Source organism: Phodopus roborovskii, unplaced genomic scaffold (assembly GCF_943737965.1).
Source record: "Phodopus roborovskii unplaced genomic scaffold, PHOROB, whole genome shotgun sequence".
NCBI lineage: Eukaryota > Metazoa > Chordata > Mammalia > Rodentia > Cricetidae > Phodopus > Phodopus roborovskii.
In genome coordinates, this window is record NW_026126410.1 from 37,448,280 (window position 1) to 37,470,057 (window position 21,778).

The following is a 21,778-nucleotide window of genomic DNA, read 5'->3' on the forward strand; positions in this document are numbered from 1 at the left end:
TTCTGGTTCCTGCCTCCTTTCAGTCCAGACCAGATATCTTGCTCTTTGGTCTTGGTACCATTTTCTTCTCCTTTGCCTATTTCAATCTTGTACTTTTAGCCACCCTTGGCCACTCCCAGAATCACCCAGAGTACAATTTAGGATTAAGGTTTTGGGGACCTGTGTACATGTCATCAATGTTGTTTGTTCTCACTATCACTGTTTTTGGGATCATGAAGTAGTTTTAATGGAATTGGGGGAAGAGCAGAGCCCAGCTTTACTTGTAATTTCTGTTACCTTTCTCCGTTTTACTCCGTTATTGCTGTGACTGATCTAAAGGATCAGTATGGCTACTGACACGACAGTGTGCTATGGGGCAAATGTGTACAACAATACCAAAAAAACACATGGTATACATCAAGAAGGCATTATCAAACGTCTAGAATTGGCATAGACTGACTTTAGTGATTACTATGCTTCTGTTTTAAATTATAATGACATAATTTGTGGAGAAAGTTGTGTTGAAATCTCCAGGTAAAAGAAACTAATGTAATTTCCATCTGTTGCTGATGTTTCTTAGGGTGGATGGGTACTTTTACAGAATTGCCATCTGGGACTTGACTTCCTGGATGAGCTAATGGACATAATTACAGAAACAGAGACTGTGCACGACACTTTCCGTCTATGGATTACCACCGAGGTTCACAAGCAGTTCCCTATAACACTCCTTCAGATGTCCATCAGGTTTGCCAATGAGCCACCTCAGGGACTCCGGGCAGGCCTGAAAAGAACATATGGTGGTAAGTTGGGGAAGGCTTCTGAGTTTTCAAGACTTGCACTCAAACTCACAAACTGTTTACTTAAAGAAATTATAAAAGCAGAATTAGCAAATACTACTCTTCCTTTGCCAGACAGAGACTCAGATATTGTGCTCCATGGAAAATTATGTGAACTGAGCCCATGATTTCCTACTTTAGCCTTTTTGTCTTTCCAACATTGTTATATAAGTCTGGGCCAGACTCCTTTGTGGTTTGCTGTCTGTCTACTCCTTACCTACATTAGTGTAATAGTACAGCATCTTCCGAGAGGGAGGACTGAGTTAAATGTGTGGCCCGATCTACCTGATTAGGGCCATAATTCAGAGCATGTAATAAAACTAGAGTTTAGTATAAACAATTTGCCAGAATGGTTTCTTACAAAAAGAGTAATAAATGAAAATACCTGAGAGATAATATGTTCTTCCTTCTGCCTGAACACAACAGGTGTGAGCCAGGACCTACTGGATGTGTGTGTGTGGGCCCAGTGGAAGCCCATGCTGTATGCAGTGGCCTTCCTACACTCTACTGTGCAGGAGAGGCGCAAGTTTGGTCCCCTAGGGTGGAATATCCCCTATGAATTTAATCAAGCTGACTTCAATGCCACTGTGCAGTTCATTCAAAACCACCTCGATGATATGGATATCAAGAAGGTACTACTAAGCTTGATGCTTCATACCATGACTGACATTAAACATATGTGGCCAGCCTCACACAACTGTTCAACTCTGGGGGTGAATCTTATTCAGATTTGATAAACGTGTAGGGTATTTTAAAGGCATGCCCACTTGGATCACAATTGCTTCTTGATTTGGGGAAAATAACTGGATATGTTTTATTAGCAATTTATTTCTCAAAGGCAAGTTCACAGTTCATAAGGCAACCTAAAAGGATCTGCTGTGCAAGGCAGTGTGGGATTAAGGGGACCAAAACTTTAGAAATAAAGACAAGAGTTTGGATTCCTTTGAAAATTTTTTTTGGAACTGCCTAAGTATTTCCAAAAGGTAAACTTTTAGGCATACCCAGTTGTTAAAAACACATACTGCTATTGCAGAGGCCCTAAGTTCAGTTCCTAGCATTCATGTCAGGCGAATTATAACTGCTCAGAACTTCAGCTTCAGTGGGCTGGCGCCCTCACCTGGGCTCCGCCAGCACCAGCACCCCACAGCATATACATAGACATAATTTTAAAAAATGGAAATAAATTATTCAAAGTAAACTTTTGAAATATTGAGGTTTGAAAACAAGAGTTTCAGTAGAGTCTAATTGATTTCATGAGTACGGCCCTGGAATAACTCTTTATATTTGCTTGCTTTCTTATTTTTCTACACTGTCTATATTGTGAAATTATTAAGAAGAATGAATGTATTGCTGACACTGATGATGGTGAATACATGCTGATGTGTGATTGTTCGTGAATGCTCTCAGGGTGTGTCGTGGACCACGGTCCGCTACATGATTGGAGAGATCCAGTATGGGGGACGAGTCACCGATGATTATGACAAGAGGCTGCTGAACACGTTTGCAAAGGTTTGGTTCAGCGAAAACATGTTTGGGGCAGATTTCACCTTCTACCAAGGATATAACATTCCAAAATGCAACACAGTGGACGGCTATCTTCAGTACATTCAGGTTTGTTGATTTTAGCATTTTAACTGTAGAAGTAATCTCTGCAGCTCTTTGACACTTACAGAATCTATTTACCCCATTCACACTGCTTTTAAAATTAATGGCAATGACAGTGGGAGCAAAGGGTTCTGCTGTGAATGTTTCCTTTATAGTTTTATAACCTTTTGATTATCATGCCTACCTTTGCTCTGAGGAATGAGCTTTGTGAGAACCCCTTTTGTCTATTCCTATGTTCCAATGCCTTGGGGTGTATTTTCTTTGATGAGATGATAGATTGGGCTGATATAGGGAGAGGATATGTGTAAGTCACGTAGAGCTCTCTGCTCATGGGACTCCAACCACTACACTTGTAGACCAAGGAAATTTTCTGAACTCAGTCTATTCTACTTTCAACCTAGATGGTTAATCCTTGACACTCATCCTTAACCCAGACCTTTGGCTGGATATAGTTATGGCACCCATGAACCTGCCTTGTATGAGTTCTTTGATTAAGAGAAACTTTTTAAGTCTGGCAGCACTGGCATTTATAACCATATTATTCTCGGTTATGCATTGTTGTTTCTATTGCATGGTCCCTGGCCTCTACCTACTAAATGCCAGTAGCATCCCCTACCTGATTTTAAGATTAATAAATGTCTCCAGGTGTTGCCAAATGACCCTTGATGGAAAAGTAGCCTTTGGCCGAGGAGTCCTGCTCTAAGACAGAATAATGGGAATGTTGTTAAGGCAGTATTGGTGAGGGAAGAATATGTAGTGTTGAAGGTATCTACATTTCCTCTCTGTGCCCTGAATGCATTAAGTGATGATTTAGCAGCTTCTTTGGCCTCTGTCTTAGATTTATGTCAGAGTAAATAAACAAAAGCACAGCACCCAAAGAGATACATTTATCAGTGTGTTTATAGGGTTTTGATGTATACATGCAATGAGTTTATCATGCATCACCACTTCTACACTTTTATTAATTCAAATCAACAAATAACATTTGCCTTAGTGTACTGTGTGTGTCTTTAAATCATTAGCCATGGATAGAAAAATGCCCGAGACATTGTAAATTTAAGAATAACCGTACCTGTATTTCTAGATCCACAGTGAAATGAGGTCACTCATAGGGAGATATGGGAAAGGAATAAAACAAGGCAGAAGAAGGGAGGGGGACTAGTAATAAGATAATAAAGTTAAGGATAAGATCCACACATGGAAATATACACCAAATTGTAGGTACATCTTCTCTTTCCCATGGTTGAGGAGCCTTCCTGCTTCATTGTTTTGTTCCCGGTTGTGTTTCATTCTCTCACTCCATTTTTCTCTATTGTGTTTTGAATATTTACCTTTTTCCAGTTTCCATTTTTCTCCTTAAGATAGAACAGTTTCCTCTCTGAGTCTTATTTGAACCATGCTTCCCAAAGCTCTCATTTCCTGTGATTTGTATCAATATAATATCCATTAATTATACAGTGTTCATATGAAATGATTTTAATTGCTCTATCCAAAAGAGATCCCTTTTTATCTTGCATGCATATAAGAAGACTGTGTTTCTGGTTAAATTTTGCTTCAGTCAGTTCTGTGTTTCTCAGTGTCACAGCTTTTCATTTTGGGTATGTGGAGAAATTATTGGGGTTTGTAGCAGGTTACAAGTGAGACATAAGTAAGTGTTTATCCTATTCAAAATATTTTTATTTCTCAACTCTGTAATTTAATTGATGTTATGAGTGCATGCTTATTTGGAAGTTTTGCTGTTCAGAGCTTGCCTGCCTACGACAGCCCTGAGGTGTTTGGGCTGCACCCCAATGCCGACATCACTTACCAGAGCAAGCTGGCCAAGGATGTGTTAGACAGCATTCTGGGCATCCAGCCTAAGGACAGCTCTGGTGGAGGGGATGAGACGCGGGAGGCTGTGGTGGCTCGCTTGGCTGATGAGATGCTGCAGAAGCTTCCAGAAGATTACAGTCCTTTTGAAGTGAGTGCACAAAATCCTGGCATCAGTCTCAGATGAGTCTGTTTGTGGGCAAGTGAGGAGGAAGGAAACAAGACAAAATTAAGCTTCTGAAGTAAAAGATAACATTCAGAACTATAAGAGCTTCTTAAGAAACCACAAAAGAAAAACCATGAAGGAACTTGACATGAATGTCAGTATTTATTCCTAGCTGATATATGTCATGCTGGGTTAGGTAGTCTTCCTTGAGGTACTTCATAGTACTGTTGTTTAAATGAAAGCAATGTGCTGTCAGAGTGAAGAGCCAGTCATGTGTGCATGCATGAGTGCATGTGTGAGTGTGTGTGCCTGTGTGTTCATGCTCATGTGTGTATGTGTGTGTGTGTGTGCACGCGTGCGCACGTGTGTGCATGAGTGTGTGTATAAATGTTTATGCAAGTATGTATGAGTCTGTGGGAGCATGTGTGAATGCATGCATTTGTGTGTTCGAGTGTGTTTGAATGTGTATGTATGTGTGCATGTCTGTGTCTGTGTGCTGGTGTGTATGGTGTGTGTGTCTGCATGTGTGTGTGTGTGTGTGTGTGTGTGTGTGTGTGTGTGTTTGTGTGTGTATGATTTAATGTTAAACTTACAATTCAGGCCTTCCTTACTTCAGAGAGACTGCATTTTCTTGCATGACTCTGCTGTTTTTTTTTCATATAATTAACTTTGAAAACTGACTCTTTTAGTATATAAATAACTCCTAAGCATTTATAAATACAGAAGCTAATGTTTTTTTGAGAAAATTACTCTGATATGGTTTAGAAACCTTTGATAAACCAGAAGTGATTTATATTCTGTACGACCTAAGAGCTGACTGCATGGCATTGCTCCTAGCCACACACATGTGGCATTGGTATCCTGTTGATCCTACTAAGCAGACTATTTTGGCTACTAATACTGCTCAAGGGACTAGTTTCCCTGGGAGAGTCTCTGATCACTTGCTTGGAGAAAATCAATACTGTTATCAGCTTTCATATGGGCTCCTTATTACAGTGCTGGAAGAGAGGACATTGCATCCACCGGAGGTCGAAATATTTATGAAGCAATTCAAATATCTAAAATAGAATAATTTTGTAATGAAACATGGTAACTAGGTTTTGGAAGAGACCCTTATTTGTGCAGAATTTGTCAGAACCACTTCAGCATAAAATTCATTGTCTGCTATGTAGAAAATTTTCCATAAATATCTGTGAAATAGAAAGGAATGAACAGGCCCCTGTGCTTATAGGGAAAAGAATAGATGTCCGGTTATTTGAGACAACTGGCACAGTGGTTGTGTACATGAACACATTACCTGTATGTACTCACACATATGTCACATTGGCAGGGAATAAATAATTCCTTGTAAGTTCCTTTGATAAAGTCGTTATGTATACACTATATGTTGTAGCTATATACATTTTGCATGTTTCTTTGAATTTACAGAGCCCTCTTCTTTCTCACATGCTCTAAAAACTTGTGCTGGTCATATACAACACATTTGCTTTCTTATATCTTCTTTTTTACTTTATTGTTGGAAAACTAAAGGCTTATTTATGGCATTGTAAAAAGCTGGGCTTATTTAGAAGCCCAGGGCACAATCCTACACTATCACAGTAGCTAACTTATTCCTAATATGTGCTTTGAATGTCTCCATGGAAGGTGAAAGAGAGGTTGCAGAAGATGGGGCCGTTCCAGCCCATGAACATTTTCCTCAGGCAGGAGGTCGACAGGATGCAGAGGGTGCTCAGCCTCGTCCGCAGCACCCTCACTGAGCTGAAACTTGCTGTTGATGGCACCATAATCATGAGTGAAAATCTGCGAGATGCTCTGGATTGCATGTTTGATGCCAGAATCCCTGCTCGGTGGAAAAAGGTGAGTACAGTTCTGCTCCTATTTTGTGAATGGCCATAAACACAGTGAGGAGCACCGAAGAAGAGTGGGAAGCAGTGCAGAGTGGGGAGGAGTGCAGAGTGGGGAGCACTGGAGAGTGGGGAGCAGTGCAGAGTGGGGAGCACTGGATAGTGGGGAGCAATGCAGAGTGGGGAGCACTGAAGAGTGGGGAGCAGTGCAGAGTGGGGAGCACTGAAGAGTGGGGAGCACTAAAGAGTGGGGAGCAGTGCAGAGTTGGGAGCAGTGCAAAGTGGGGAGCACCGGAGAGTGGGGAGCAGTGCAGAGTGGGGAGCAGTGCAGAGTGGGGAGCAGTGCAGAGTGGGGAGCACTAAAGAGTGGGGAGCAGTGCAGAGTGGGGAGCACTGAAGAGTGGGGAGTAGTGCAGAGTGGGGAGCACCAGAGAGTGGGGAGCAGTGCAGAGTGGGGAGCACTAAAGAGTGGGGAGCAGTGCAGAGTTGGGAGCAGTGCAGAGTGGGGAGCACCGAAGAGTGGGGAGCACTGGAGAGTGGGGAGCAGTGCAGAGTGGGGAGCAGTGCAGAGTGGGGAGCACTAAAGAGTGGGGAGCAGTGCAGAGTGGGGAGCATTAAAGAGTGGGGAACAGTGCAGAGTTGGGAGCAGTGCAGAGTGGGGAGCACTAAAGAGTGGGGAGCAGTGCAGAGTGGGGAGCACTAAAGAGTGGGGAGCAGTGCAGAGTGGGGAGCCGTGAAAAGTCACTTAGTTTGGTTCTTAGGCTTTAGTGATGCTTAGGAGTCATTCCTCTATGCTTGTTTACAGAATTTTATTTTAAAATAATTAAAAAACATTTATTTACTAATTTTTTGTGGATCTGTGTGACTAAGTCTACAAATGTGGTTCACATACTTAGTGGTGCCCACAGAGTCACAATGGGGCATCAGATCCCCTTTGTATGGAGTTACAAGCAGTTGTAAGCCACCAAATGTGGGTGCTATGAACTGAACCCAGGTCCTCTGCAAGAGCAGGAAGTGCTCTTAATTACTGGGATATCTCTCCCTTTACTTATTTAGTATTTTAAGATTTAATTAAAATATAATTGCATCATGTCCCTTCATACTCTTTCTTTCTGATCCCCCCCCCCATGCATCCACACCCATGTTCCCAAGTTTTCCCTTCTTTAGCCATTGTTGTTACATATAAATGAATAACTATATAAACACAATCTATTGAGTCTGGTCAGTGTTTTCTGCATGTGTGTGTTTCCAGGGTGGATCACTAGGGATTATGTAACCAGTCAGGGGCCTCCTCTCTCAGCAGTTGTTAGTCTCTTACAGCTCTTTGTCTAGGAGTGGAGCCACATGAGATTTCTTCATGCAGGCTGGGCTATCAGCTGTTGCTGTTGAAATTGTGCCAGTCTTATTTAGGCAGGAATGTTGTTGAGATCTCATGGGTGTAGCTTCCCTGCTGTAGGTAGAAGGCACAATCTTGCAGCAGGCTTCCTGGTCTTCTGTCCCTTCCAGTCTTTCTACTCCCCTCTTCTTTGGTGTTCCCTGAACTGTAGATGCAGGGATTGTGCTGTAGATGTACCCACTGGGGCTGAGCATCCCAGGGTTGTTGTCCTCTGCATTTTGATTAGTTATGGCCTTCTATAATGGTCTCCTTTTTGCCACATAAAGAAACTTCTTTGTGAGGATAAGACCTATACTTGAGTAAAAGGATTATACCTGAGTATAAGGATAAATATTTGCTGCACAGTTACATATTGTTTTAGGAAAGGGCCAGCAGTAGATTTCCCTCACAGGTCTATGATCTCTCCAGCTGTGGTGAGCTGGCTAGCTTTAAACTATCCTATTGAGCAGGCTTAAATACAATTAGGCAGCTGTTGGTGACACCTGAGATGAATGTGCCACTATTTCGCCATTCTGGGAATGTTGTCAGTGCAGTCGTCGTTTTGGTTTACAGGCTTTACAGCTTGGTAGGACTGTTCTTTGTTCCTCTTCCCTTGGCAGCTTGCACAAGAGTGAATTCTCAGGGCTTAGTCTTGCAGATCAGTTCTGATCAATAACTCCAAGTTCTGCATCAAAAGAACATCATGTCTCAAGCAATAAAGCCTTAACTCTGAGCTCTGGGAGACCCTCAAGTGAAAAAGCATAGTCAATATTGCTTGGGGTGGGGCCTTTTGGATGCCTGTGACCGCCAACGTGAAAGAAGGTTTCTCGTGCATGGTCCTAGGATGTTTGTTAGATAGTCCATGACTCTGGGAGTAAGCATTATCACCTCTAGTTGCATAAATTGTTTAAACTGTAGGCTATGGTTAGAAAATGGAAGGGAAAATGGGAGTTCAGACGATGGTATAGATTAGTCTGGATTTGGAGATTAAATATTTGGCTCCTTTTCTATTTGGCTTCAGAAAGAAAAGGTCCACACAAAGTAGGAGGATTATAGAACATTTACTGAAAAGGCTGCTGTTAGAGAGTATGTATGATATTTGATGACATGAGGATTTTTTTTTGATATAATGCTGTTAGCCAGGTACTAGTTTCTTATCGGCTAGCTCTGTCTTAATTACTAACCAATTTCTATTAATCTAAGTATTTCCACATGGTCTCATCTTACTGGAGAGTAGGGCTGGCGTCTGCTCTCTCCCATCGACAAGAGGATTTTTAAAAAATAGAACCTCCAAATTAGATTTCTTCATGCACAAACTACACTGCAACTAGCAGCTTCTCCTCAAGTAACTATGGAGCACACTGTGTGTTTCCTACAAACACTCCAGTCCTAAACAAAACAGGAAGGGCTAGGCTCCCTAATAGTACTCTATTTCCTGAAAGTGCCATGAGGTTCTAAAGGCTGTTTTCCCAAAAATGACACACTTAATCATATTTTCACGTACTTTAGGGGATGCTGTTATGACATCATTTACCAACATCGATATGTTTCTCACAAATAGAATTATTCTCTGATAACCTGGTGGACACCCTGAGATCTGGGAGCTGTGCCACCTGAGACATATGGACTCTGAAGTTATAATAGCAGAGGAGGGAATATGAGTGGTTAAGGAACACTAGGTGTTGACTTCCTAATCAGGTGCTGGACCTGACTTCCAAGGTTGGGTCCAAGGCTCTTGTGCGCATAGTGCATGAATCAGTATTTAAGCCATGGACCCGATCTAATTTTCTGTAAGACTGGAAGGCATAGAAAGCACATGGGCTGTTTGATAACCCATATTTGAAGCAATCTCTAGCCAAATCAGTTTCTTTGCTTTGTTAGTATGAGAGTAAGGGTGTAGAGGGATCTAGAGAGTTGTAGAAATGGAGCTATCAGGCAATAAAGAAATTTTACGAGTGTAGCAAGCACAATCCTCCCAACAAAACTGCTTGCTGATGAATGCATATGGAGCTCGAATGTGGGAACATTGGGATAAAGAGGTATGTTCCAGGGGCTTCTTAGGGCTGAGATGATCATTAGCTGAAAAGGTACTATGCTAAATGATCCCCACTCGTGAGTGCTGATTTTACCTTGCTCATACGATTATGTGGTGTGTTCCATGTAAGTGCCTGTGGTTAATAGCAAGACCAGACCATCATCCCCACTACCATCTGCACCATGTCTGCTTCTACCAGCCCTACCAGCACCATCACCTCTTCCTCCTCCAGTATGAACACCTTCACAACAATCGTCTTCTGTCTCTACCACTTTAAATACCAGCACAAACACATCACCACTGCTATTTTGAATATTTGAGTTATGGGTGTAAGTGGAAGCCAGTGTGACTACCAGGGGATAATCATTAGATGAGGGAAACCAGAATGGGTAAGATGGTAGGCACAAGACGCCTAGGAAGAAAATTCTTCCAAAGTGAAGAGCAGATAACAAAATGTACAAGGGCATTTGTCTTGGTGTTGAGGGCTATGGCATAGAAGGAAGACAGTATGCTGTAAAGGCAGCAGGAGTCTGGCATCAGATATTAATAAGATGTGCAGGCAATACTTAGGGAAGAGGTGGAGGATCCAGAAGTGTCTTCTGTTCATGGTGCTATTTGCTAAAGATGAAGGATGCAGGACAGGGAGAGCAGGGTTGCTGAGGATTGGGCTAGACTAAGAATGTAGAGGAAGGCAGTAGATAGAGATGAAAATCGGGAGAAGGATGCTTTGGGAGACTTGCATTTCTTCAGAAAAGTAGAAATGTTTCTTGATAGGATTAGAACTGGCCGTGTCTTGGGAAATTTGTTTTTAGGACAGAGGTGCTGTATCAGTAACAGTGGTTTCTAAACAAGCATGAGGACCTGAGTTCAAATCTCTAGCACTCATGCTAAATTCACTCATGCACACATTCACATGCCTATAACCTCAACATTGGTGAATGTGGACAGTCAGATCCTTAGAGATTGCAGGCTTCCAGTTTAGTGAGAGAGCCTGTCTCAGACAGTAAGGTGGGGAGTATTAGAGCAAGGTACCTGATGCTCTGTAGTTTCTTAAAGTGTCTACATGGGTATAGACACAGCCACTGAATCACATGAGTATAACACCCCCCCACATTTATTCATACAAGACTCATATAAACACATGCACGCACACACACACACACACACACACACACACACACACACACGCACACACACCCTTCCTCCATGCTCACAAGGCTGAGCCTCACATATCTTACCCAATGTTGACCAATATTTAGCAACTAGGACTTCTTGTTTTCTTCTCAATCTTATTTGATGATGTCACCATGGCTTTTGAGTCACATGACCCAGGAATCCTGAATCAGCATTGGCCAGGACCCCTTTCATTCCTCTCACCTTTCACAAATTTGTTGCAAAGCCCAAACATTTTCCCATTTGAATCTCCCATTCTCCTTGCCACCAGATTAGAGAATCATCTAAGTCACAAGCCTTGCAAATTTGTTTCCTCTAAGGAAGGTGGCAGCCTCTCATTTAGGAGTCCCTTTCCTCTGAGACCAAATGTGATTTTAGCACTTTTTTTTTTAACCTCACCCACCTATAGGATAGAATGAGCTACCTAATTCTTAAATTATGATCACTTTATACAGTTTTCTTCTATTAATGTTACTATCAGTCTGCGGAATTGCAGAAGCCCTTGAAATATAGGCAAATTAATTGTAATGATATTTGAAATTCAAGTGGAATACCTACCCAAGTTGATTACAACATTTATTCCTACTGAAAATGTTGCAATTACAGTGAAATGTTATAACCTATGATTTGCAGATTCTTCCCCACTGTGCTGCTACTGTTGCATTAATGACATCCATGCCCATTGTCATAAAGGAAATTACTCAAGTGAATTCAGGGAGGAAGTTAGAAGCAATGCATACAAATAAATTGTGGATGGTGAAGGGAGCTAGGTTTTCCTTTCTGGTCCTTAATGGTGCACATACTCAACAACACAGCTGTTGTTTACCTCATAAAAAAAGAAAAACAACAACAACAACAACAAAAAGAGAATGGTTTCTGTGATGTGTTGTGTACAGACTGCATCCTAAAGTGTTGGGTTATCTTGATGATGCTATGAGCTTATTTATGTAAATAGAAATCTTGTCCTTATACAGTATCTATTAAAATTATAGCTTGATATTGACTGATAACTATGCCTGTTTAATTTTTTATTTAATTTATTATTTTACATGTCGATCCCAGTTCCCTCTCCTTCCCTCCCTTTTACCCTCTTTGCCCCCTCACATGCACCCTGACCTCCCTCCCCTCCCATTCCCCCACCCCAATTCCATGTGGAGGGCAATGCCTTCCAGGTGGGGTCATGTAGATCTAACAGGTCATGTGAAGTAGGGACTAGGGCTTCTCTTCTGTCTCTAGGTTAAGGCAGTTATTCTTCCATGGGGGACGTGTGTGCAAGGTCCATTGTACACCAGGGATACATCCTGGTTCCACTGTCTGAGGTCCCTTAGACTGCTCAATCCTTCTGGCTGAGACCCATATTCAGGGGGCCTGAGTCAGTCCCATGCTGGATTCCCAGTTATCAGTCTGGGGGCATGGTATATACTCGTTAATATATGGATTTTAGACCTAGATCAAAGGATCACCAGTCTATAATTCACACCACCAGAGGAACTAGGATACATGGTGTATTCTAAGAGATTCATATAAAGTCCCTCACAGAAGGGGGAAGGGACAAGTTCCCCAGAGCACAGGGGAAGGGGGTAGTGAATGGAGAGAGAAGTAGGAGAAAGAGAGGGGGCGTAGAGGAAAACACATGCAACTAGGAAGATTGAGTCCAGATAGGAATAGAAGACAGGAGAGAGAGAGACAGACAGACAGAAAGACAGAGAGAGAGAGAGAGAGAGAGAGAGAGAGAGAGAGAGAGGAAGAGAGAGAGAACATAAAAGGGGGAGCTAATATTGGTTTGAAGAGAAAAGTGAACCTAAAGAAAAGTCTAGAGACCTACTAGACTGCTGCCAACTAACAATTTGAGCAACCATGGAAAGCCTACTATAAATCATAAATGCCCTTCCCAGATAGTGAGATCAACAACTAACTTATCCACCATCATGGAACCCTCATCTAATACCCGTTGGAAACGGAAGCAAACACCCATAACTAAACACTGAGTCAAACTAGAATCCAGATGCAGACGGAGAGGACAAGACCAGGTTGCAGAAACACATAGAGACAGCTGACCTGTTTAATTTTATTCCATAGATTGGATATACTCACAGGCAGAAGGTGGTTGTAGTGTCATTCTTATCAGCTCTGTAAATTCATGTCATTAACTTATCTTCACATCACTAATGTGAAGGAGAAAGAATAATCTGGGGAATTTGCAGGTCAGAGCTCAAGGGGAATTCAAGACTAAAGGGACACTTGCCTGCTTGTTTTCTCAGTGAGTATCATCAGTTTGCATGGCTGAGTCAAACCTACATCGAAGGATTGTTTTAATGTTTTTGTTTCAGGCATCATGGGTTTCAAGCACCCTGGGCTTCTGGTTTACTGAGCTTCTAGAAAGAAACTGCCAGTTCTCCTCCTGGGTTTTCAATGGCCGACCCCACTGCTTTTGGATGACAGGCTTTTTTAACCCCCAGGGGTTTTTAACTGCTATGAGACAGGTAACAGCTCTGACTTGGGATCATTGTGTTACTGTAATTTCCCTCTCCAACCTTCTCTTTTGTCTTTTAGGTTTAAAGAATATAATATAATATAATAAAGAATATAATAAGACAGAGAATGACTACCTCTGTTTGGTACCAGCAGTTACCTTGTTGTCATTATAAATAAAGCTACTTATTCCCAGACTGATAGCTTGAATTTCAAGTATCTATTTTGATTTCTATATTGACTTAATATTATAGTTCCCCTTTAAATACAAATGGTTAAACTAGAAAATGGACTTTTTTTTTTTTAATGAGAGAATCTTTTAAATTCTTTAAATACCACACCAGTTCTTTTGAATGAGGATAATTTGGAATAACTTGTTCATAATTGTTCCCTTTGTCTTTTGTTTTTCTGAATTGAATAGGAAATAACTCGGGCCAACAAAGGCTGGGCCCTGGACAATATGGTTCTTTGCAATGAAGTCACCAAGTTTATGAAGGATGACATTTCTGCCCCTCCCACAGAAGGAGTCTACGTATATGGCTTATACCTTGAGGGTGCTGGCTGGGACAAAAGGAACACAAAACTTACTGAATCCAAACCCAAAGTGCTTTTTGAGTTGATGCCTGTCATAAGGATTTATGCAGAAAACAATAGTAAGTTGACTTGTTACCTCCAGAGAAGGTTGGTATTTTAGATCATTGACTGACGCTATAAATACATAGCCTCATGATTTGCTAACAAGTAGTAGGGACTCTACTATTTTATCCACCAGCTCCATATTCATGCCCATGCTAAATGAGTATCTACTGATCTCCAGACCTTTCCTTGAATGCTATTATAGAGATAATAGTCAGTTCCCGCCTGCCTGGCAAAGCAGACAAGATGTGTGCATACTGATGGAGCCTTCATAGATATAGTTTCACAGATGAGATCAGAGTGAAATACATGGAGAGAAGAAGTGTAGATAAGCGTGGGACTGAGTACCAGGAGCTGTCAGTCCTGGCCTGGTATTGAAGAATGGACAGGCGGTAGGAGGTGAGGCGGGAGATAGGATTTATTTCTTTATTTCTTTAATTTATTTATTTTGTACACAGGGCTTAGTGGATCTACTAGTTTGTGGGTTTGAGTCAGATTGTGAAATATATATACAGAATCTGGGAATATTTGGCCTAATTGTATAGCTTAAAAGTAAAAAGCTGGGTTCCTATTTTTTCTGATGTATATAATACTGTTTCAATGAGGCACACATTTTTCTACATTTTCAGCATTTTGCTTCAGAATTCTAAAAATACATAAGTGCTCCTCACTGTTGGTTTCATATTTTCTACAGGCTTTTGTTGCATCCATCCAACTGTCTTCCAGCTAACTCCTTATTAATTCCCTCAGGGAATAGTTAGTTCATTTGGAAGTATAAGCTATAAACTCTAGAGATAGCCATGATGGTGGGTCCCCAGAAAGAAGTGATTTAATGATATAAACACCAATCATTTTTTTTCTTTGTATAAGTAAAGGAAAAGATTGATGGTATTCTGATACCATAGATAAGTATCACACTTGGAAACTCATGGAAAAGAAGTTGTAAACTACATATTCCTTTTCATTTTTGGTGCTGGGGATTGAATTCCTGGTCTTTCACATGCAAGGTAAATGCTCATCTTGGACTTGGAATCTTCTTGTTTTGGCCACCCAAGTATCTGAGATCATAGCTATGACACTAGATCTGTGTTAAGTATTTATTTATTTTTAAGATATAGTAATGTGTGTGAATGTTTTGTCTTCATGTATGTATATGTATTGCATGCATGCCTACTATCCACAAACGCCAGAAGATGGGTCAGGATGCCCTATGGCTGGGTTATAGATGGTTGTAAGCTATCATGTGAGTGCTAGGAAACAAACCATAATTACCAGTCAATGTGTCATGAATACGTGTTTCTCATAAAAAGAAAGAGCTATCCCCATACAGTGAATTAGTTGTAATTTTTCTTTCCTTGTGACTAAACTGCAAAGTCCATGGCAATTTGACATTGAACATCTCAGCATGATCACAATGCAGTCATAATTTCATAATACAGGCAACTCTTTGTTATTTAATAACAGATTTTTTACAGGACAGCTGTGCCCATCCTGCTGGGCATTAGTCAGTGCTGAGATTCATTAGCAGCAGGTAAAGGGCTGGGGGATAAAAATAAGCAAAGGCAAAAGGGATCCATTTCAAGGTACTGAAAAATAAAAATAGATTTCTTTGTTTTAGCAGACGTAGGTGGAAACAACATTATGGCTGGAGAAAATTGTATTTGCTGGTGGAAAGCTTACACTTCTCTTGCTGTCTTCATGCTGAAAGTTTCATTTCATTTTCACTCTGATAACTGAATAGCATTCTAACTGAGATGCAGAAACGTGGCATCATTAATGACCAAAGGACGCTCCAAGTGTAGTGCTCAATATTAGAATTTTGTTAATAGTTTTTACATAAACATGGAGTGTAATTTATTACTTTAAAATAAAGTTGTTATTGAAGTTCAGAAACAAGACTGATTATTCAAAAGGAAGGTACCCAGATATTTGTTTTAACATTAAAATATGTGAATGGAATATTCGTAAATTTGACTCTTCGTGAATGTCATGAGGACATCACAGAAAAACACTAAGGTTTTAGAGGGAAGACTATGGACTCACAAACTAGATTCTCTATTCTTGAAGGAAGCTATGATGAGGTAGACGAGAGAAAATGTGCCACAGTGCTGAATTACTTATAGGGGCAGAATGTTGCATCCAAACCAACCACAATGCTGTAGCCAAAAAGAGCTGGAGGGGGACACAGGGCACAGTACAATTGGGGGATTGAGGAGAGACTGACTTAGTGGGGTTTGATGGGGGATTCAGGATTTCTGAGGCTTAGGAGTTAATTTCCTGCCAGATAAATGTGCTTCTCACAATGCACCTTAACCCAGTCTCAGGTGTGGAAAGCCACTTAAGGTGCCTAAGAGGCCACCTCCTGACTCCTGGGTTCCACTTCTTACTCATAAATATTGAATTCTGTCATGGAAATGGCGAGTGTCAGTCTGGGGAAACTTTATTAGTGAAAGGTAAAATTGTTGTATGTCTATGCGTGCATGCATGCATACATGTGTGTGTATGAATGTGTGTGTGTGAATGTTCATACATGTATGTGTGCATAACTTTGTGAACATGAGAATGTGTGTGCATGTTTGCAGGTGTGTGCATGAATGTATGTGTGTATGCATGTATGTGTGATGTGTGTGTGTGTGTGTATGAATGTTCATGCATGTGTGTGTGTGCATACCTTTGTGAACACGAGGATGAGTGTGTGTGTGTGTATGCATGTGTATGCATGTGTTTTGAGGCAAGACAAGGAAAAGCAAATGGCATAATGTAGGCATGTATGACATCCAGAGTACTATGCTTTAATGGACATTCACATAATTGTCTTATTTATACTTCACAGCAAATCTATAAAATGTTATTTTCTCCCTGTACAGATGGGGAAATTGAAGTTTCAAGTTGTTAATCTTGGCAATGACTGTGACTACCAAGCAGCAATGCTGTGGTGTGATGAGTGCAAACCCTAGTAGTGTGACTATGGAATATAGTTGAACTAGGGTGTCAGAGTTTCTTCACTTCTTGTCACATCTTCCTGCAAAGACCAAGAGGCAGCCATGCACAGCACTTTTCAAATTTTCTATTAGGAGCCTAATGGGCTTTGAGCCCTGCTGGCCTGGTCTGATTCATAGCTTGCCACTAAGGCTTTAACAGTCTTGGAGAAATAATCTCATGTCTTTATGTTTCAGCTTTCTAATCTGTAAAGTGAGTAAAGGACCTGACTTAATGACAGTGTTCACAACAGAGTTGTTGAAATACCTGAATTGACGATGTTGAGCACTTAGAAGGCACAAAACGAAATAATTTTACTAGTATTACTAATTACCATTTTAAATCAAGGAGTTTTATGTGATTAAAAAAAAAAGAGGAAAGAAATGCCCAGTAACCAAAATGTTAGCAACCAGGAGGTCAAGTAAAGGACTGGTTTAAAGACTCTGAACTTGGTTGCTTTGGATATTGGCAGGAACATATGTAGTATGTATAAATGAAGGCTTGGGGTAGATAGGGAAGGTAAGTGGGGTAAGTGGCTAGAAAATAGAATTCCTCCAAGGCATTTTATTAAAATGTCTAGGATCCTAAAGTGTGGAGTCTGCCAGTTTTCATGCCTCCATCTGTTTTCTGGAACCCTAAGGCTTGAAACATATGTAGCTAAGTTGTTCTCACTGAACATTTGTTTTCAAAGTTACTTGCCTAAGCAGGGGATTGGGCACACACAATCTGTTTTTGCAGTAGCATTTTCATTATGACATTATATTTTGGTTGACTTCTAATCTTGTTGCAGACGTTTGCTACGTGCTGTGACTTGGCATGCACACCTCCAGTTAAGGAGCGTTTCAAAATAAATAAAATTGCATAAACATTTCAGAGACTTGTTTTTCTTTGCTTACTAAAAGTGACTCTTTGTTTTACAATTTCATTTTTTGGAATTAAAATCCAAGTAGTCAAATATGGTATGAGGTGTAATTATTATAATTATAATTAGACTGAGAAGTAAAACTCTAATGACTTTCTTCAAGGTCTATAAAGTGGCTGTTAACCAAATTTACAACAAGAACAATTAGTTGTATATTTTGTGGATGCTTACTGGGTCCTAGAATTAAAACATTTAAACATATCTGTTAGTATAGTTAATATTCTGTGATTCATTGTCAAACATTTACTTGATCAGAACTTTACACACACACACACACACACACACACACACACACACACACACACAGGAACATGCACAGAGACATGGAATTCTGCATGTCTGCTCAATCAGTACACTTAGCATTATCCCTACAGTAACTGAAGAATTTGAGAATTAGATACTATATTATTTTTGACTATTTTTAATGATGACTTTCATGAAATGAACTCCATGAATGCCCTTTAAAGACTGCAACTCTCACGACTTTGTTGTTGTAGCACAAGCTCTGTCAGCCTTGGGACCATATATGCTTGGCCTCAATAACACCATTGCAGGGTGTTATTCTCAAAATTATTGGATATTTGCAGTATCCCAGCATCTACTCACGAGAATCTAAGCAAGTCTGTAGTTGTGATAATCCTAAATGTCCTGTCTGTTCACCGAGGGTAAGATCACCTCTGGTTCTGAGTTACTACTTCAGGATATTTATGAGACATACATTAAATATAATAAAATTCTAATAATTCCTCAAGATAATTTATAGTGGATATTAAAAATAGCTGGATGAAGTTTCTGTTGAGTTAATAATGAGATTTTTAACTTTTGTTAGTACCTTGTTTTTGTAGTTTGTTAGGGAAGTGAGAGTTGATTCAGTGCCCAGTCAAGAAACTAATGCACTAAGTCAAGTTGCACTTTTAATGGCACATGGTTCCATCTCAATAGTCACATGAAGGTTGCATATAATGTTCTATGTGCTTTCCAGGGCGATACAGGGATAGGTGTAGGTGAAATCTTTTGTTTGCAAAGCTTTTATAGTATAAAACAGTACATGGAAGAACGAACTACTTGTAGAGATGAAACTGAAGATAAACTGTTGTGGTCAGAGTCGATTTTATAAGAAGCTAATGGAGCTTGAACTTCCAGGCTGCTCCCAGGTCTGATTAATATCTGTAAATGCTCACACTTTTCCTTAAAGAGGGCTGGCATAACTTGTTTAAGTTTAGTGTTCCTCCAACTTGGCTGTGTCTCTGAGCATTGGGCTGTCCAAGGCTGGAGAAAGAGAGCCTGTGGATGATTTATGGAGGCTCTTTGAAGGATGGACATATGGACTAGGACTTCATATGTACTAGTTGTTTTTGGAAACTGCATTTAGCCCTGTACTCTAAAAGGGAGAATTGAATCTCACAGACTGTGTTGTTTCTTTGTTTCCCAGTTGCCTCTAGGGAGAATTGTATTTCATGACCATGGCTATTTTTCCCTTTCCAAGTTATTTTAAGTCCTTTGTTTACAAAGGAAATTCACAAGACTTTGTTTGACTGGGGGTATAGTGCAGAAATTTACAAATAATATAAATAACTGATGATGATAAAGTAAATGATATACAAGGTGATTAAAAGTTAATGAATCCTTGTGCCAAACACAAGATATGGTAGTGAAGGAAAAGGAAATAGGTGCCCAAGACTTGAGTAGTTGAGGTCAAGAGGAATATGTAGAAAGGAAAGCCAAACTCATATATAGAGAGAAAGAGGAAGAATGTGAGTGAAAGTTGTTGTCAAGGTCATGGGTAAGAGACTAATGAGGCCAACACGAGGCTGAATGTCTTGTGGTTGCTGATGTGATAGTCTTCACCATATGCACGGATCCTACAGTCTCAGAAGGTAGTTCTTTATTCTGTTAATCTTGTCTATCTTTGGAGTAACTTCCAGAATATACAAGCATGGCTCTATGCTCTGAAATGCTTCACTTAGAAATTAATCAAATTCCTCTCTTCTATGAATTGTATTTTGTAGCTGCAAGAGATCCTCGGTTGTACTGCTGTCCCATCTACAAGAAACCAGTTCGAACCGACTTGAACTACATTGCTTCTGTGGACCTCAAGACAGTCCAGGCTCCTGAACACTGGGTTCTCCGTGGGGTTGCCCTTCTCTGTGATGTCAAGTAACAGAAATGCATGCTCCAAATTATTTAAATCTTTATTTCTCAGTCAGTGCTGGACATGAATAAGTAAGACTGTGTTGTGTGTAATTAATGAGGTGACACTACTCTACACACTTCTTTGGATGCTTAGTTGTAATTTACTTCTTTTGTCATTGGTAATTGGCCCTTGCATTTGTTTGAAAAAAAATACTGATTTAAAAGCATAATTAACAACCTCCTAATGAATTGTGGGCATCAAATCTTTAATCATATATTTTCTTCTTATTTCCATCTAAAGTCTATGTTAAGCAGTTGCTATTTCTTCTCAAAGATTGCTTGAAGGTTAATGTGGTTCTGGTAACTGTTACATTCTCTAAGGTTACATGGGAAGCTTGTGCCAATTTTGTTTCTGTTGCCCTTTGGTGAGGTCTGGAGACTTATTTTCTAGGCTTCAAGAAGCTGATTAAAAGATCTTATACAAAATAGTACAGCATAAAAGATAGATTAAGATTGTAAGTAAATAGCTTAGGTGAACCTGGAGTACAAACACATAGAACAATGCTCAGTCTTATTATATTTAGTAACAAGATACTGATTGATGTCTAACAAAAAAGTGCAGTGTCAGTAATGCTGATATGCTCACAGATTGTCAGAACAATCCAAAATTTCTGTAAAATAGTTCAAACAGAGAAAGAAACACTAAAAACATTAAAACTCTTTGATTCTTATTGCTGTATACCAAGGTGGTAAACCTATTGAAGGCAAATTTTATATATAAAGTTGTATTTAATAAAGGGAATAAATGGACCTGCTCCAACTGTTTGACAGTTTATCTATGATAATAGAAACCAGGAGGGATTGGACAACTATGGAATGTAACACTGTAGAGATCATTACAAGAAAATGACAATAATGACTGGAAGATACAATTCACACAATATTGATCTTTCTATGGTTACCCCTATAAAATGAGTTTGAATGTGGGAAAAAATTAGATAACAATATGGAAAACTAAAGCCAGGTGTTATGGCATAATAAATATAGGAGTATTTTTAAAATGAAATATGTAAGAAGAAGAATATGGGGGGATCAAAGTCCTAGAATGTGTGTGGGGAATTCAAAGCAGCTCTTATTAATTAGGAAAAATGTCCTCCAAGGAACTCTTTATTTACTTTTGTTTTAAGTTCTGGCTATAAATCACATTCTGCTTCACCTATTATGTATTGATTAGGGAACTTGATCAGGGTTATAATTAGAATTATGGTTGAGTTGTAGTTCTGGTTACTGCAGTTTCTTCTGAGGTAATGGGTTTTCTATGTAGTGGGTGTGGAGGGTGAGCATTCCCTGCCAGGTTCATGACTGTGATCAGCATCATTATTTTATGCTCATTATGCTGTGTAGTTTGTGTGACTCCTACCAATCATGGGTGATTCTACTGTTTGAACAGCTTCTTTTGTATGGATTAATATATCAGTTGATGAGTGAGAATTGTGACTTATCAATTATTTTATCTTCAATAACATGTAATAAAATTAGAATGAGCTATAAATTAATAAAAGATTATTCACAAATGGCCAAATTGGAATTGTTTATTGTTTCCTGAAAGGGGATAATTGCTATTAAGTAACCAGAAAACTGCTTTCAAAACTGTATTCTATCAAATTTAAAAATTTGTAATTCATATAACTTTATGTCAGAACCTAATAATATGGATGTGTAAGTTGCAGAGACCCCAACATAGAAAAGGACATTATATAAACAATTATAAAATATTTGAAATGAACTTAGCATAACCCTGAAGCCAGAACAAG

The 21,778-nt window shown here is 39.8% G+C and overlaps 1 protein-coding gene across 1 annotated transcript in view; it reads left to right on the forward strand.

Annotated features, from left to right (window-relative positions):
• The window catches only part of Dnah5 (dynein axonemal heavy chain 5), a 261,268-nt gene extending 239,722 nt beyond the window's left edge, over nt 1–21,546 (forward strand). The window contains exons 72-79 of the mRNA XM_051182604.1: nt 560–779; nt 1,242–1,447; nt 2,223–2,426; nt 4,165–4,380; nt 6,040–6,252; nt 13,153–13,305; nt 13,716–13,947; nt 19,841–21,546. Coding sequence (XP_051038561.1) covers nt 560–779; nt 1,242–1,447; nt 2,223–2,426; nt 4,165–4,380; nt 6,040–6,252; nt 13,153–13,305; nt 13,716–13,947; nt 19,841–19,992 — 1,596 coding nt within the window. The 3' untranslated portion in view covers nt 19,993–21,546. The remainder of the gene's footprint in view (nt 1–559; nt 780–1,241; nt 1,448–2,222; nt 2,427–4,164; nt 4,381–6,039; nt 6,253–13,152; nt 13,306–13,715; nt 13,948–19,840) is intronic.
• Nucleotides 21,547–21,778: the final 232 nt, after the last annotated feature.